The sequence below is a fragment of the Babylonia areolata genome, chromosome 17 (assembly GCF_041734735.1).
Source record: "Babylonia areolata isolate BAREFJ2019XMU chromosome 17, ASM4173473v1, whole genome shotgun sequence".
In the NCBI taxonomy this organism is placed as follows: Eukaryota; Metazoa; Mollusca; class Gastropoda; order Neogastropoda; family Buccinidae; genus Babylonia; species Babylonia areolata.
Genome location: NC_134892.1, coordinates 16,956,543 through 16,976,067, shown reverse-complemented (window position 1 = coordinate 16,976,067; position 19,525 = coordinate 16,956,543). Strand labels below are relative to the sequence as shown.

Below are 19,525 nucleotides of genomic sequence, written 5' to 3'. Positions count from 1 at the left end.
GATGATGATGATGATCCAAAAAAAAAAAAAAATCAAATCAAAAAAAAAAAAAAAAAGAAGAGAGTGAGAACAAAATAATATCATTGCAAGAAAAGATGAATATAAAATACTGAAACGGTCACTTCACACACACACAGTACATTTGCACATGCATAAATATATAACCATCCCTAATTATGATAATAATAATAATAATAATAATAATAAAAACAGTGCATGGTATTTCAGTTCAACATTTCCTGTTAAAGAAGAACGGCATTTTCATTAAAAACTGATTTACATCATGTACCGGTATATAGTTTCCATTTTATCAAACAAATAGTTTTAAAAGGGCTTCTGAAGTGAACGCTACTACTAATCTGTTTTACAAAGGATGGCAAATAATTCCAATATGAACCACCTGTATATGAAAGGCTAGACTTGAAGAGATCGATTCTGGAAAGAGGTACTGATGTATTTCTAGTCTTAGATACAGTGGGAGAGAGAGAGCGAGAGACAGACAGAGAGACAGAGAGACAGACAGAAACAGAGAGAGACAGAGACGGAGACAGAGACAGACAGACAGACAGAAACAGAGAGAGACAGAGACCGCCTGAGAGACTGGGTGGGCGAGAGGAATGAGGAATGGTGGACGGGGTTGTATCTAGGGAGGTGTTCGTTCGTTTATTTATGTATAGTCTGTTCATCTAAGATATGATATTAGACTGAAAATAAATGATATTATTATCACTATTATTATTATTTGGATTATTGTCATTTCTATCATCACGATGATGATTTTTATTATTATTTAGAAATCATCATGTCTGTATATTGAAATGAAAAGGGGGCGGTTGAGGTGGAGGAGGGGTGGGAGTGAGAGGCGTGGGGGGGCGGGGGGGGGCGGACTGAGGAAGGAAGAGAGAGAGAGAGAGAGAGAGAGAGAGAGAGAGAGAGAGAGAGAGAGAGAGAGAACACAATGTGGAAAAGATAAAGCACAAAATGTAAAATGGAGAGGGTGAGTGTCAGTGATTGGAGAAAGAAAAAACAAAATATTGGAAGGGTGTGTGTGACAGGGGGGACAGGGGAAGCGGGATTAGGACAGAAAATTAATCAATAATGAAATATTGTATGCACTACTTCTGTAGATTATCATTTGAAAAGAGGATGATGTGGGGACCAACAAAAAACAACCAACTGGACTATTTAACACATAACTAGCTAACTTTGATAAAAAGCATTTTGAAATATATAACTCCCCCCCCCCAACACCCCTCCCCAAAACAACAACAACAACAAAACACACACACACACACACACACACACACACACACACACACACACACACAATCATTTGAAATTGGTAACACGTGTTCAGTAATTTCTGGAGGCAAAAAAGGTTTCATTTCTGAACAGCGGGTTAAAACGTGCTCTACTGTTAAGCGTCCCTTGCAAATGCATTCAATATTTTCACAATATTTTGTGTATGGGGCATTCAGTAATTACCTAAATGCCATGCTCTTAACAGCCCTGCCCTGCCAGTTCTTTTAGCATTTGATAAGGCAGAAGTGTTAACTTCTAAAGACAGAAACGACTGCAGAACTGATTTTGAATCGACACAAAATAAAACATTAATCAAGTTTGGGGACAGATCAACAATTAGATATGTTAATACCATAAGAACGGCAATTAATTAAGATGTAAAAATGTTGAAGCCCTTTCCAATATAATATGACCTTTCATTTTTCAAAGCAGGAATTGTATATGTATCCAGAACCTGCAAACTGATTTTCTAGAACAGAACCGTCTGTATATATTTCAAAATGGTGGGGGTATGTTTCAGACAAGTGTGATTTGACCCGAGAAGCTAGAATATTGGGATTTTCACCTTTCTTAATGTCGAAATATTGGATGTCAAAAGCTGCTCCAGTTTATTCCCATAATGGAACTGGTGATGTACTCATAATCGGAGCAACATTTTGTGGATCAAAATTTCTGTGGAGGTGTGTTATACACTTAGTTGGCCTTTTCAACTGGCTTCCCTGGTGTACACAGAGACAACAACAAAAGCACTCTAGTTAATATTCAAAACGGACAGTGAAAATATACTGTACGTCAAATTTGTTCATAGACACACATGACTAAAAACGAGAGGAGAGAGAGGAGAGAGAGAGGAGAGAGAGAGAGAGAGGAGAGAGAGAGAGAATATATGTATATCATATATATATATATATATATATATATATGTGTGTGTGTGTGTGTGTGTGTGTGTGTGTGTGTGTGTGTGTGTGCTTAACCGGGCAAACAGGAAACTTAACGGCCTAATGCAAGATGTAAAAGGAGCAGCAGCAACACTCAGCTCTTTAATGTTGACTCCATGTCATCCATCCAAGGAATTGATGTCATCAATACTATACTTCAAAATTATTCATAGTCACACGAGTAAATACGAGAGAGAGAGAGAGAGAGAGAGAGAGAGAGAGAGAGAGAGAGAGAGAGAGAGACAGACAGACAGACAGACAGACAGACAGGCAGACAGGCAGACAGACAGATGGTGGAGACCGTATAGAAAAAGGGCGGGAAGGAGATGTGGAAAGAGGAATGTATGCGTTCAATGAAACAGAACATGATATCCACCAGTATGACAGTGAAGAAAAACAAGTGCCCGTCAACATCTCTTCTGTCATGAAATGACTTTACATTAGAAGAATAAGAAAAGGAACAAGAACACAAACGACATGAACTTGATTAGTTAAGAAAAAAGAAGACTTCAAAACCACTTACTTTTACAGCAGAAAATGAAGAACAGTTGAGTCAGCAGCACAGTGATCCATCGATGACGTGTTGCTTTCATGCTGCATGACGTCATCGTTACGTCATAGCCGACAAGCACAATCACACAGAGCTCTACGTTGTCGTCCGTACTCCAAAGTCATCACAGTCCGTAAACCTTGCTTCCTTCACAGGTCGCCATACCTCATCCATGGACAATGCCGATGCTGTAGTCAAACATTTGGTGTGAATCCTCACGTCACAAACTGTTGTAAATCCACAGGTCGTGGAAAAATAACGTCACAACACGCCACTTCATGTTTTGAACTGACTCATCTTCACCCGTTGTTTGTTTTCAGTCAGCTGTCACAGGAACCACTTTCACAAATGTCGTTTTCTTTCGTCCATTGTTTAACAATGGCTTGTCACGAACTTGTGGATTTGTTAAGAAACTTGGAATTAAAACGTTAAAATGAAAACCTCAACCCAGACTAAGTCACCATTTGTGTGTCTGCTTGGCTTCCGGCCTCACGAATGAGTAAAGCGAAGTGCAGTTATCTACAACGACATGACCATAAACCTGTGTGAACCACCTGTGAGCAAAGTCTGGTGATGGTGATAACGGTTATCACGTGTTATCACCCGGCCTTTTGATGGGAAGACCACTTGGTGGGTCGTCTGCTTGGTCTGTCGTCGCCGGTGTGGATGTGAGACTGACGACCTTCTCGGCACACTGCAGACTGCCTGTGAACACAACACAACACTACTTTAACTGTTTGTTGTCAGCATTGATAGGAAGCTTGTACTTTCTTATTTTCAGTTGGATAGCATTTTCAGGTGTTGTGCAAGCGTGTGTGTGCGTGTGTGTCTGTGTGTATGTGAGAGAGAAAGAGAGAACATAGAGATAACAGAGAGAGAACAGAGAGAACATGGAGAACAAAGGTAAACACTGTGAGAGAGAGAGAGAGAGAGAGAGAGAGAGAGAGAGACAGACAGACAGACAGACAGACAGACAGACAGAGACTGAGAGACAGAGAACACACACGCATGCACATCGGCATTAAGAGTGTGTGTGTGTGTGTGTGTGTGTGTGTGTTTGTATTCGCGCCACAGCACTTGCCCACGCGCACGCGCGTTGAACACAGCTCTAAAGGAACAAACGAGAAGCCCAAGGAGAATAAACAAACTGGTACACACCTAATTATCTCCCGTGTTACTATTAATACCCCAGGCTGTTCCCTGTGAGGTGGAAGGTCAGCCATAATGGTGGGAAGAGACAGTAAAGCAGTGTGGCCACAGATCAGACCTATCTGTGTTGCCGATAAGCACACCAGGTAATGAGAAAGTCACACACACCCACCACTGGGGGAATGGTGGGGGTGAGGGGGGCGGAGGGGGGTGGGGTGAGGGGACAGACGTGGGGAGGGCGTTGTGGGTGAGGGAGTGTGGGTGTGGCGACATATTAAAACTATTGTACTTATTATTTGTATCAGTTATCTGTGCACCATTATCTGTTCACGTGGCGTCAGGTTAAGGGTTTAAGGGTATCAGTAATGTGACGTGTTGTGGTTAATAACCATTATCATACCACGCTCTTCATCAAATATTGTAGTCTCTGCATATGCTCAGGTTATTCATGTATTCAATCTGTAGTTTATGTGCTTATTTATTGATTGTTTACTAGTGCAGACAGCCTCAAACACGTGACGAAAGGGGAGAACTGCTGTCACTTTATAGTACCATAGCTGGATACAGGTCCACAGTACCCCATCACAAGTCCCGATAGTCGCCACTCCCACACTGCCCTTATCTTCAACAGCCTCTTCTCCACCACTTCCAACTATCTCTGGCGCTATCCTTACCTCTCGTTCTTCCCCTTTCACCACATCAGGCCATTCGAGGACGTGTCCTGGATCCTGATTGGTGGAGAAGTTACTGAGCGCTATCTGTTGGTTGGTAGTTTTCCTGCCTTTGTGTGTGTGTGTGTGTGTGTGTGTGTGTGTCCTGCATGTCAAGGCCAGCAATCTGATATAGCTACATTTGTATTGTATTGGATTGTACTGTTTTACTCTTTTTTGTCACAACAGATTTCTCTGTGTGAAATTCGGGCTGTTCTCTCAAGGGAGAGCGCTTCGCTACACTTAGAGCGCCAGCTTTTGTTTTTTGGGTTTTTTGTTATAATTATTTTCCTGCCTGCGATTTCCTTTGTTTTCCTATCGAAGTAGATCTTTCCACAATGTGGCGACTGTGGGATTCGAACCAGTGCGCTCAGATTCTCTCGCTTCCTAGGCGAACGCGTTACCTCAAGGCCATCACTCCACAATTAGGTTTGACGATGAATCCACGCAGGCAACATGACTGATGGGAGTTGGGATGGGGCCTGTCTGACACTGCACCACGCTGCCGGGGGTTCTTTGGGGAGCCCAGGATTCAATCTCATAACCTTTTGGGGGAGCCCAGGATTCAATCTCATAACTTTTTGGGGGCCCAGGATTCAATCTCGTAACCTTTTGGGGGCCCAGGATTCAATCTCATAACTTTTTTGGGGCCCAGGATTCAATCTCATAACTTTTTGGGGGCCCAGGATTCAATCTCATAACCTTTTGGGGGCCCAGGATTCAATCTCGTAACTTTTTGGGGGCCCAGGATTCAATCTCATAACCTTTTGGGGGCCCAGGATTCAATCTCATAACCTTTTGGGAAGCCCAGGATTCAGTCTTATAACCTTTTGGGGAGCCCAGGATTCAGTCTTATAACCTTTTGGGGAGCCCAGGATTCAGTCTTATAACCTTTTGGGGAGCCCAGGATTCAGTCTTATAACCTTTTGAATGCCAGCTCCACACCCAACCGGTTCATTCGGCATGTAAGTAAACAGGCAAAAATGAATCCATTTTACAGAAATATCAATCAGCGAGTGAATAGAGGTGAGTGGGTACAAGTAGCCTGCGTCATTCAATAAATGTTTTCTATGGTTTGTATATAGCGCCGTCCAACGCTCAAGGCGCTTTACAGTAAGAGCTAAGAGCAAAAAGCAATTAATACCAAATATGCTATGGTGTATAACACAAAACGATGACAATTAACAACATATCACACACACGCGCACATACGCACAGACACAAATGGGCGCACGCACGCCCATCTCCACCCACTCCACTGATCTCAACAAACCCATCTCCACCCACCCCACTGATCTCAACAAACCCATCTCCACCCACCCCACTGATCTCAACAAACCCATCTCCACCCACCCCACTGATCTCAACAAACCCATCTCCACCCACCCCACTGATCTCAATACCCCCACCCCACCCCTCCCTCAGTACAGCCTTTCTGCAGGGTGCAGTGTTCCGTCTGGCGTTGTGAAAGGTGTGCACGACCGCAGGACGTCAGTGCAGAACGACGTGATGTGGCATGCTGAGGACATCAAGAACAGCCAGACAGAGATCAATGCACTTGGAACAGAACGCCCTCCACCCCCGTCCCTTCAGCCGTCTCCTCTCCTTCTCTCCCTCAAGTTAAACACTTTCACTGTTTTAGATCCGTCTTGTAACACGCAAAAAGAAATACGTTAGAAAGAAGACATAAAGATACAATGTTTAAATTAAAAACATAAAAATAAAAAAAAGAAGAAGAAGGAGGAGAAGAAAAAGGTTAAAGAAAAAAAAAATCCCGAACTGTTTCAGCTTATAAGATGTTCTGTGCTGCCTTGAAACTCAGTGGTGAGTTTTGCATAGACGTGTAACTTTTTCTTCAGTCCTTTTGTTTGTCTTCAGGCATTTACAACGGAAACAATGCTACATGTATGTGCGCGCGAGTTTTATTCTTTTCTTTTCTTTCTTTCTTTAGTTTATTGTCTTTCCACTGTTCAGTGACACCAGACGAAAGTATGTGTGTATGTGTGTAATAGTGTGGCGGGGTGGGTGAATGTCCCTGCTCTACAAGTGAACTAGAACTGTGTTTGTTGAGCGTGCAGTGAATTTGTAAGCCCCCTTTTCACCAGTGCAGTGAAGCTTTAGTTATGTTAATATCTCTGCCTTTTTCAAATCTCGTTCTCTCTCTTAAAAAAAAAATCATTCAAACCCCTGGCAAAAAAAGAAGAAAAAATCTTTTCAGTTGAGATCTTGTGATCCACTTGAGCGTTGAATTAATGTGGAGAGAAGTGTGAGGAATAGGAGACAGTACAGAGAGAGAGAGAGAGAGAGAGAGAGAGAGAGAGAATGTATGAATGAATGAATGAATGAATTTTGAATTTTATTTCTGAGGGTAATAGACTAAGCAACAATGCTTTTTTTTTTATCCAGCCCCCAAAAGGAGATAACTGGGGGGAAAATATAAATAAATGAATTGCAAATAGCATCACATAACATCAAACGAGAAAGGGGGAAAAAAAATCAAAGCATCACATCCATTACAAATCATGGAAAGGACTACATGGAAATTATACACATAAACACAAACGTACTCTTTAGAATAACGTATATGCGCCAAGAAATGTAGAGAAAATAGAGAAAGACAGACTGACAGACAGACAGACCAACAGAGACACAGAGGGAGGGAGGGAGAAACACGTCTTTGAGAATAGTACCATTATATGAATTCTTTAATTCATAGACAGAAATAGCAACATTTTCTATCAGATACTTAATTTCTACATAGAATCAGCAAAGCTTTCCATCAGATAGTCATGATACCTTTTTTTTAAAAATATTGAGACTTGTATGAACATTGAAATTAGATAAGATGTTGTCCAGAGACATCCACCAGAGTAAGTGAGACTAGATTTAAACAATACAGAGAGAGAGAGAGAGAGAGAGAGAGACAGACAGACAGACAGACAGACAGACAGAGCGACAGAGACAGACACAGACACAGAGAAAGAAGAGAGAGAGTCAGTTGCAGGATTTATCAGCGATGAAATGTAAGGCTCTGCGTCTGTCTGCCCTCCCAACCTGTCGTTGTCAGTATATAGGACTGTGTGGGTGGAAAGAGGGAATCAATGACTACACTGACTGTTGGGTCATTTCTGCAGCTGCACAAACACGCCTTTCAAACCCGGAGATGCAGAGAAAGTCAACAAAGCCCAGTATGCCTCGTACACCGCTGGGCGTCTGGAGCGAGTGAAGGACGGGGTGGAGGGAGAAAGATGTCAAGAGATGGAGAGAAGAGAGAGATAACGAGACAGACCGACAGACAGACAAAGAGGGACACAGGTTTAACTCCATTGGTCAGTTTGAAATAGAGAAAAAACAGAGGAAAACCAGACAGCTGTGTACACTCAGGGAATGAGGGAGGGAGGGAGGGGTGGGTGAGGAAGGAGGTAACAGGGCAGAGATCCAACATATTCACTATCTCTCTTCCGTGTCACAGCGTCTCCTGTCACCCGCTGTCAGTGTGCTCTTTTCACCATTCATTTTTCTTTTTCTCTTTTCTTCTTCTTCTTTTTTCAGAGTGTGTGCACTGAGCCAAGCCCCATCGCTTTACGTTCAGTAATGAATAGTCCTGCATTGAGAACAGCTAGTCGAGCGTGTCCTCTGCTAACAGTTTGTTCTTGAATATGAAAAGAATTTTTTTTCGTGCAAGCTTTATATGCGCACACAGTATGTATGTATATATGCGTGCATGTATGCGTGTATGCATGTATATATATATATATATATATATATATATATATATATATATATATATTACAGTAACAGATGATTGTGTGGCGTGGAGGAGAGTGTTTAATGGACGGAAATGGAGTTTACAGGGAGCAGAGGGTGTGTACAGCTGGGTGAGTATGATGGCAGTGACAGCGGTGGTGGTGGTATGAATCAGAAGCAGAATAGATTTCAATCGTCAATCAAACCATAACGATGTTTACAAGACAATTATGCGTACCCCCACACAAAATGTCGTGTATGAGTGCGCGCGGGTCTGCGTGAGTACGCATGTGCGTGTGCGTGTGTGTATTTGCGTGCGCGTGAGATAACCAGTTAAGAGAGAGAGAGAGAGAAAGAGATAACGTTAACAGTAACGATAACGATAACGTTGTTTTATTCAGATTAAGGCCAAAGCCCCTGACTGAAGAGGGTCATACAAGAAAATAAATAAGGAAAATGACTTGACACAATCAACCAACATCACAAATCAACCAAAAGTAGCTAATACAATACTCAACAACATTCACAAAATAACGATTCGATGTCTCTTCAATGCCTCATATAAGTATACTCTACTACGAGAGTTGTCCTTCCCCCTCCCCCACCCCTCCCTATCCGAAACACGTTGTCATAGAGTTGTCCTTCCCCCTCCCCCTCCCCTCCCCCACCCCTCCCTATCCGAAACACGTTGTCATAGAGTTGTCCTTCCCCTTCCACACCCCTCCCTATCCAAAACACGTTGTCATGGAGATGTTCTTCCCCTTCCCCCACCCCTCCCTATCCAAAACACGTTGTCATGGAGATGTTCTTCCCCTTCCACACCCCTCCCTATCCAAAACACGTTGTCATGGAGATGTTCTTCCCCTTCCACACCCCTCCCTATCCAAAACACGTTGTCATGGAGATGTTCTTCCCCTTCCACACCCCTCCCTATCCAAAACACGTTGTCATGGAGATGTTCTTCCCCTTCCACACCCCTCCCTATCCGAAACACGTTGTCATAGAGATGTCCTTCCCCTTCCCCTACACCACCCCTCCCTATCCGAAACACGCTGTCATAGAGTTGTCCTTCCCCCTCCCCCCTCCCCTCCCTCACCCCTCCCTATCCGAAACACGCTGTCATAGAGTTGTCCTTCCCCCTCCCCTCCCTCACCCCTCCCTATCCGAAACACGCTGTCATAGAGTTGTCCTTCCCCCTCCCCCCTCCCTATCCGAAACACGTTGTCATAGAGTTGTCCTTCCCCCTCCCCCACCCCTCCCTATCCGAAACACGCTGTCATAGAGTTGTCCTTCCCCCTCCCCTCCCTCACCCCTCCCTATCCGAAACACGCTGTCATAGAGTTGTCCTTCCCCCTCCCCCCTCCCCTCCCTCACCCCTCCCTATCCGAAACACGTTGTCATAGAGTTGTCCTTCCCCCTCCCCCACCCCTCCCTATCCGAAACACGTTGTCATAGAGTTGTCCTTCCCCCTCCCCCTACACCACCCCTCCCTATCCGAAACACGCTGTCATAGAGTTGTCCTTCCCCCTCCCCCACCCCTCCCGGTCCTACCCACGTTGTCATAGAGTTGTCCTTCCCCCCCAACCCCCCCACCCCTCCCGGTCCTACGCACGTTGTCACAGGGAAGCACAGGGAAGTCCGGACGAAGCACTCAGACACATTCCCGTCCGTTTCATAAAATAATAGTTCGACTGAAAACGAAAAAGTGTATTGAATTTTGACTGTTGTTATGTTGTTATCATGGGGAGTGTAGTGGACTGGTCGGGATCTGGATCTGGATCTGGATGAGTACGTTGTGAAGCCAAGGGTTGACTATAACTGGAAAGTTACGCTGCTGGTCAGGCATCTGCTTGGCAGATGTGGTGTAGCGTATATGGTTTTGTCCGAACGCAGTGACGCCTCCTTGAGCTACTGAAACTGAAACTGGAAAGTGGATGAGGATGGGGTGGGGGGTGGGGGGGGGGGGTGCACGGGGGCAGGACTTGTGATGTTGGCTCTGTGCCGTCTGCCTGAAGAAGCCAGGTGACTTGATGTCATCGTAGGCAAATTATTCCACTTCACCGTTGTTCTAGTGAAGAAGGAGTTCCTATATTTTTCAGTGTTTGTTGGTGGTGCTACAAAACATCTGTTGTTTGTTGCTGAGCATTCGACGATTTTTTGTGTGATACAGTCCCTGCAGCGCCTAGGCAGTACACGACGATTGTTTTCTTTATTTGGTTTTATAAAGCTGTCTGGTGGTAGTGCTGCCACCGACCCCTCAACCACTGGACTGAAGGTCAGTCTGAGGTCTCGGTGTCTGTCTTGTAGTCCCTGGAGCTGGAGGCCCTGCAGCATGGTTGTCATACTGCCCATCTCTCTGGACCGGTGGTCTCCTGTTATGAAGTGGTTCATTTAAAATCTTCCATTTCCACCGTAATACCAAATCAGGTTCTATGGCTGTGTTCAGTCCTCAAACATGTAACAGGAAACCACGTGTTGACGTCAGTCCCTCTCTCTCCTCATACCCGTGCACCGACACACTCACACACAAACACTCATATCTAAGTAAACGGCGGTGCATGTTCTCTTTTTTCTTTCACAACGAAAGGTTATTGAACTCCATCTCAGTACAAACTGACCCGCTTCATGTTACACTGGTCAGTGATAATCCGGCTGTGTTGTACACCAAGTATAAACTGGATATGTTTCGAGGGATATTCTGACCTTGGTCAGTTTATACGGGCTTCATTTAAGATGGCAGGGGGATAAAATCTAACTGAATTCTATACACGTATTGAATGACCAGAGTTGTATACCTGTTATCAGCAGTATCGGTCGGTCTCACAGACTGCAGTGGGCTGTGTGTGCTACAAGAGACAGTTCAAAGGAATCTGCTGGACCGGAGAGGATGCTGACTGCTGGTGTAATTGCGCTGCACGGTACACTCCTATCGATCGGCACAACTGACTGGCTGTTTGCTGTTCTGTTGGCTGACTGTTTCTATGTCACTAACGTACTTCGTGTATCCAATTGTGATTTCTTTGATGCCTTTTCTATTTGTCTCTCTTGTGTCTGTAACTCTGTTTCTGCCTGTCAGTCTCTCTGTCTCATCTTGCCCGTATTTTACAAACACATTTTAAAATGAAACGAAAACAAACAAGCAAAACCAACGACAACAACAAAAGAAAAAAAAAGGAAAAGAGATCGTCTGCTGGAAATGATACAAGATTTACACATGCACTGTAAACCAAAAGCAAATAACAGAAGAAAGAAGACTGATTTTTTGAATCAGTTGGCGTTAAACATCCCGAAAACGTCTTTCCATAACTTAACCAACATGTCACACACACACACACACACACACACACACACACACACACACACACACACTATATATATATATATATATATATATATATATATATATATATATATATATTTAATATGACTTTATCTATCTATCTGTCAGTCTGTCTGTAGATCTGTCTATCTATCTGATTGAAGTCGATGATACAATTCAATATCGAATGCAGTCTCCCGTTCTGTCCTTTCTCCATTTCCATCCGTCCGTCTCTCCCCCTCCCCCCCACCCAAAAGCCGTCATGACACCCCCACACACCTGCCATACCACAACAGCCGTCATGACACCCCCACACACCTGCCATACCACAACAGCCGTCATGACACCCCCCACACACCTGTCATACCACAACAGCCGTCATGACACCCCCACACACCTGTCATACCACAACAGCCTTCATGACACCCCCACACACCTGCCATACCACAACAGCCGTCATGACACCCCCACACACCTGTCATACCACAACAGCCGTCATGACACCCCCACACACCTGCCATACCACAACAGCCGTCACGACACCCCCCACACACCTGTCATACCACAACAGCCGTCATGACACCCCCACACACCTGTCATACCACAACAGCCGTCATGACACCCCCACACACCTGCCATACCACAACAGCCGTCATGACACCCCCACACACCTGTCATACCACAACAGCCGTCATGACACCCCCCACACACCTGCCATACCACAACAGCCGTCATGACACCCCCACACACCTGTCATACCACAACAGCCGTCACAACACCCCCACACACCTGTCATACCACAACAGCCGTCACGACCCCCCCTCCCCACACACACACACACCTGTCATACCACAACAGCCTCCATGACACCCTCCCCCCCACACACACACACCTGCCATACCACAACAGCCTTCATGACACCCCCACACACCTGCCATACCACAACAGCCGTCATGACACCCCCACACACCTGTCATACCACAACAGCCGTCATGACACCCCCACACACCTGCCATACCACAACAGCCGTCATGACACCCCCACACACCTGTCATACCACAACAGCCGTCACAACACCCCCACACACCTGTCATACCACAACAGCCGTCACGACACCCCCCACACACCTGTCATACCACAACAACCGTCATGACACCTGTCATACCACAACAGCCGTCACGACCCCCCCCCCTCCCACACACACACACCTGTCATACCACAACAGCCTTCATGACACCCCCCCCCCCCCACACACACACACCTGCCATACCACAGCAGCCTTCATGACACCCCCCCACACACACACACACCTGTCATACCACAACAGCCTTCATGACACACACACACACACACACACCTGCCATACCACAACAGCCTTCATGACACCCCCACACACCTGCCATACCACAACAGCCTTCATGACCCCCCCCCACACACACACCTGTCATACCACAACAGCCGTCATGACACCCCCACACACCTGTCATACCACAACAGCCGTCATGACACCCCCACACACCTGCCATACCACAACAGCCGTCATGACACCCCCACACACCTGTCATACCACAACAGCCGTCATGACACCCCCACACACCTGCCATACCACAACAGCCGTCACGACACCCCTGTCATACCACAACAGCCGTCATGATACCCCCACACACCTGTCATACCGCAACAGCCGTCATGACACCTGTCATACCACAACAGCCGTCATGACCCTCCCCCCCCCCCCCCACACACACACACTCTCTCTCTCTCACACACACCAGCTCTACCCGCTCCAGCAAGACCCAACCTTATTCCTCCAGATACCCCACCGTCTCACCCCCACCTCCCCCACAAGCGCAGAAAGGGAGGTGAGGCAAGCTGTTCAAACTGTGTACTTTCTATAATGGGCACTGGTGCAGGGAGGGGCTTGGCGCTATTGACAACTAATCTGCCGCCACTCAGCTCTACACTATTTGCTCCACGCTTTGTTAGCTTCCATTTGTTAAATAGTTCTGTTTCGTACAGTGTAAGCCCTTCAAAGACGTAAAACATGAACAGGTAAAATAGCTAACCAATACACCTGTAGAGAATACATGGCAACAGCTCAGTGGCCGCTTTCTGTCAGTGGATTCTGCACTCCCTGATCGTCAGTTTGTCGGCGACTTGCCTGTGGGAGTCAGAGACATTAATTATGTCTAACACATGACAGTCCCTTTTGACACACATACACACACACACAGACACGCACTCACATGTACTCATACACACACGGTAAAGTGAGTAAGGGAGGTAGAGAGGGAGATGGAATGCAGAGGGGGGTGGGTATAATAATCCACAGTGAGGCCCCATCGATTCCACCACACCACAACTGTTGCTGCTGCTGTTACAACTACGAACTTCAATACTGACGAACTCCATCACGGCTGACTCAGGTTAATGAAGGACACGTGAAGGAAGAGGGTCGGAAGGAAGGAAATCCTTCCACAGAACTGATGTCTTGTGGAGGACATTTTGTGTCACGTGCCACCTTCATTGTCGTGACATCATTGACAGAACACAGATCTCAACACATCACACGGATTGTTCTGTTGATACAACCTCTGATCATATTCACCACACACACGTTGAGCAGAAGGAAAAACAAAGAAGTAACGTTTTGAAAAAACAAAAACAACGACAACAAAGAAGCAAAACACTGACACAAAAGGAAACAAAGATATGAAAAACCCGTGGTGTCTCATGGAACGGCACGGCATCCCCCCACAGTACACATCTGCATACATATGGCACAGCGTGTTTACATTTCGCGATAAATGAAACACACTATTTGTTGATAGCATGATAAAATGAAACTGTGATTGCTCCGTCTGGAAACATGCCAAACACACAGACACATACACACATTTTTTCTTCAAACCCGTGTTGAATAGTCCAGCTGGTTCGCTGTTATAGTTGTTAGCTTTTCGTTACAAATATGTTATATTGTTTTCTTTTTCAAACCAATTATTTTCATTATCTAACACACACACACACACACACACACACACACACACACACACACACACACACACACACATTCGCATACTCGCATGCGTATACGGTAGTTTTTTTTTCCCTCCCTTGATTTTTTCTCTTCCCTCGTCTAATATCACTTATTGTGAAAAGACGTAAAACAAAAGAACGAGCACAGACACACAGACACACAACGCTCTCACAGCATGGTTACTACTTCACTCGTCCGTGATGTCAGAATTCACTGAAGATGCTGGACAGTGTTGTTGGCACAACCTTCAAATAGCACTCCAGCTCCTGACTGTGAACTCTACAAACAACAGAACGATGACAATGAAATACAGCATAACGGATTTCTGTCATCAGACCCAGAGAGTCCTTCACAAAGGTTGATTCAGGTTTAGTCCACAGCTCAGCACTGGTTCTTTGTATGAAAAAAAGCAAACCGACCAACCAACCAACTAACCAACCAACCAACAAAACAAACAAGCAGCAAACCTAGAATCACAATATGTATTCCAAAAGGTGAAAAGCCAAAATAATTCATTAAAAAACTGGAGACCGATTACATTGTTAAATATCGTGTATAAAATTGGTTCGGCATGCATTGCCAACAGAATAAAATCGGTATTGCCAGAATTAATTAGTGAAGACCAGACAGGTTTTGTGCCTGGTAGGTACATCGGTGATAACATCAGACTGAAATATGACCTAATGCACTATTTAGATTAAAATATTCTCCCTGTTCTACTACTGTGTATTGGCTTTGAAAAGGCATTTGACAAATTACACTGGTCATTTATGAATAGCATTCTCGGGGCTTTTGGGTTTAGAAACACTATATGTAACTGGGAAGAAACATTCTATAAAAATATTAAGGCAGCAGTAATTGTGAATGGACAGGTATCGAGTTGGTTTCATATTGAAAGAGGATGTAGTCAAGGAGATCCCATATCACCATATTTCTTCATTTTGGGTGTTGAAATTCTAGCACTAATACTAAAAGAAAATGAAGGGATTGAAGGCATTTTTACAAATGAGATTAAACACAAAATAGCTCAGTTTGCTGATGATACTCAACTACTTCAAAACCGCGACCAAGTAACATTTGAGGAATCCATAAGAGTTTTGGATAAATTTGATGCGATTTCAGGATTAAACATGAACTATGAAAAAGCTGCAGCGGTTTGGATGGGTAATAAAAAGACGATCAACTATGAAAAATATGCCCTACCTCAAAATGGAATGGAACCCCATAAAGTTCAAAATATCAGGTATAATGGTTCTCGACTGATATATCCGATGTTGTGCAGAATGAAATCATTCAGAAATAATTGTAGAGGTAAAAAAATTGTATAAAATTTGGGTATAGAGAATACTAACCCCTTTAGGAAGAATAGCAGTCCTCAAGTCATTAATTCTATCAAAACTCGTTTACTTATGGCTGCTTCTACCCAATCTTCCTGACGAAACAAAAAAAAATATAGATGTTATTATTAAAATTTGTTTGGGATAAAATTAACAGAAAATCGGCATGTAAAGAGAATAATACACGGTGGTACTGGCTTGCAAGAACTAAATAGTTTTCTAAAAGCGTTAAAGTTGAACTGGGTTAGCAAATTTAAAACCAGAAAGCACAAATGGATTTCGGTAGTAAATGTTTTGTACCCGAGACTGAAAGACACGGAAAATATGGTCCAAATTTCCTAGCATCTCTAAAAGTTGATAACATGTTTTGGCAGGATGTGTTTGATGCCTAAAGGTGTTGCGGGAATAAAGTTCATCCGCAAAATGCAGCTGGTATTCTGGCAGAACCACTATTCTTTAATGATAAATCAAAGTTGAATCCCACTGTTCAGAGACGAAATGAATGGATTTTAACACAATGTATGCTTTGTACGAGGTATTTGTAAAGCTGATGGGACGTATTTATGGCATGCTGAATTTAACTCTCTCCATACGAACGGCGAAAGAGACGACGTTAACAGCGTTTCACCCCATTTACCATCATCAAAATATTGCAAGCGGAAGGCTCTTATACTGAAGAGGTGAATGTTGACAAAGAGTACCACAATTCTTACGACGGAAGCTAAAGGTTGGGTCATTCAGACACCCACTGGACATCCGAGGGGTCTGTGTAGAGGAGAAGAGAGGACTGGCCGTACTGAGTGAGTTAAGGCTAGATACAACGCTAATACGTATTTTATAAGTTATGCGTCTGCAGTTAAAACATAGCGATTTACTAATAAATTAGACATTAATATTGACAATGATAATGCGGCTACTCTACCAAGTTATCTCATGCTATTATTGTCTGTGAAGAAAGGAACTAGTTTGTATTATGATGTGCCTATTAATGACGAAATCAAACCAAACTGCTGTCAATAGTGGGCGAATAAACTGTGAAATGACATAAATTGGCAAAAAACCCAAACAAACAAACAAAAAATGAGATTTATAAATACTATTCAAGATGTCAAGTTGAAATGGTTCCAAATCGGGTTAGTTCACAAAGGCTTAGCTACAAACATTGTTTTAGCGAGAATGAAAATAAAGGCCAGTGACAGATGTTCGTTCTCTAATGAGAACAGAGATAGTCTACAACATGTCTTTTGGAGATGTATACATGACTGTTTCTGGAATTACTTGGAACATGTGGTAAATAGCTATTGTGTCAATGTTTAAAAAATAACACTGAACGAATCAATTGTTTTATCGGAAATGGTTCAAAATATAAAGCGGATAGGGTATTTGACTTCATTATACTGCTGGCAAAATTGTTCATCCATAAATGTAAAATTAATGAAAATATACCACATTTTCACTCATTGCAGACATATTTAAAAGCAAGGTACGAAATAGAAAAATACATTTCATTTGCAAACATGACCTCAATAAATTTCATTAACGATTGGAATTACTACAAAGATTTAATGGAAATAAGTCAAAACGTTGATGCTTGAATGGGATATATAAATGACCATTCATTAATCTTGATAACAGCACTGAAAGTGCTGGTGTGAGATGAATTAAGTGATTATGATATATTATATCCATATATGAATGCATATGTGTATACAGTGTATGTACAGATACATGTGTGAGTGTGTGTGTATATGTGTATGCATATATATATATATATATATATATATATATATGCGTGTGTGTGTGTGTGTGTGTGTGTGTGTGTGTGTGTGAACCCCATCGCTTGTAAACAGTGACAATGTGTCCATTCTAAGTGTTCATACAGTTGGAGCTTTTTTCTACCCTGTCATCTAATCTATTTTTGTCTTTTGCCGCTAAAAAAAAGAAAGAAAGAAAGAAAAAAAAGAAGTATACCCAGCTGCAGACACTGATTATGAAGATCGGATTACTTTTTAACGACAAGCATTTTGTCTGTTTATTTTGATGATACTATTTGCTATTTAATATTATGATTCGAAATCTATTCTTTGCATTTTTTTGTGTGTTTGTTGTTTGTATGTTTATATATGTGTGTGTGTATTTTTTTTTTTTTTTTTTTTACTGTATTGTTTGTTTTTCTTTTTTTTCTTTTCCTTCTTCTTTTTTTCCCCGTATGGTTTGTTCTGTTTGTTTTTGTTGGGTTCCTGTTTCTATTCACGTATGTGTCGTAAAAATGAATTAAAATAAAATATGTTTGAAAAAAACTAAAAACGAAAACAACAACAACAACAAACAAAACAAAAAAAACTTCATATTTATGAAAAAACAAAAACAAAAAACTTTATGACCCATGCAAAAACGGGGTTGGTATGTTAACGATTTTTTTAAATTAAAAAAAAGAAGTTGTTGTTGTTGAATACTTCACTGTTCTGTGTGAATGAAAACGTCTGAAATGATTCATAATTGTCGTGACGTAATATTTGAAAACAACTTGGGCTACCTTTTCATGTGCGAACTTGAATGCGCGTCAGATATAATCTTTTGAAGGTAAACTGTCAATTCAAGGCTGCACGAGACAATGGCAGCGAAGAGAGGATTCAGACTGGCATTGTGAACGTGTGACTGATGCAGGCTGCTCAACCTTCACACCTGTTTCATCGTGCATCATTGATGTTTCTGCTTTTCTGGTGAATTTCTCTTCTTTTTTTTTCTTTTTTTCTTTTTTTCTTATTCTTCCTCTTTTTTTCTTTCATGAAAACTGAGATTCTGTTTTACAACCAGGAGGAAATGATTAGTTTCATAACCATGTATGGTACTGGATTAAATAACAGTTTTAACGGTGTCGGAGAAAGTAAGAGAGTTTGAAACCTAAGCGTTGAAGCACGATGTGTCGTTGGTACAGTGACAGCTGGTGTGGTTGCCGGCCCGGGGTGTGCCCACTGGCTGTGCTATCTGGCCATGACGTCACCAGCACCCTTCTCTGGCTGGGGACAGCACGACACAGCACAACAGTCCGTTCCACAGCTGTTCTTTCTCACGGAACCTATCTCTGTCTTTTAGTGTCGGCAACTGCCCCAAAGACAGCCTGGATCAAAGACTCATAGAGATTACTCAGTATAGATTACCAGGCGACTGACATTGTTTACTGAAATTTTGACTGGGTCCGTTTGAAATACTAGACGTATTTCCAACGTATCATTAAATCAACTAAATGTTTTCGTCAATGAATAGTAAAACACACACACACACACACACACACACCGAATTACTTTAATATAATTACAGCTTGGCTTAATTCCATGTGAGATAGTGAACAGTTCAAAATGCGTGATTTAAAAGGATTGTTCTCAAACGTATGAACTGCTGAAGTTTTGCTTAATTTGGTTTGACTTGAAATATA

At 43.0% G+C, this 19,525-nt stretch overlaps 1 protein-coding gene across 5 annotated transcripts in view; it reads right to left on the bottom strand.

Annotated features, from left to right (window-relative positions):
* Positions 1–19,525, bottom strand: part of LOC143291690 (nephrin-like) — a 154,827-nt gene that overhangs the window by 119,123 nt on the left and 16,179 nt on the right. For all 5 annotated transcript variants that reach the window (XM_076601709.1, XM_076601710.1, XM_076601712.1 and 2 more), the window contains exon 2: positions 2,764–3,495. In XM_076601709.1, the coding sequence (XP_076457824.1) occupies positions 2,764–2,848 (85 nt within the window). In that variant the 5' untranslated portion in view covers positions 2,849–3,495. The remainder of the gene's footprint in view (positions 1–2,763; positions 3,496–19,525) is intronic.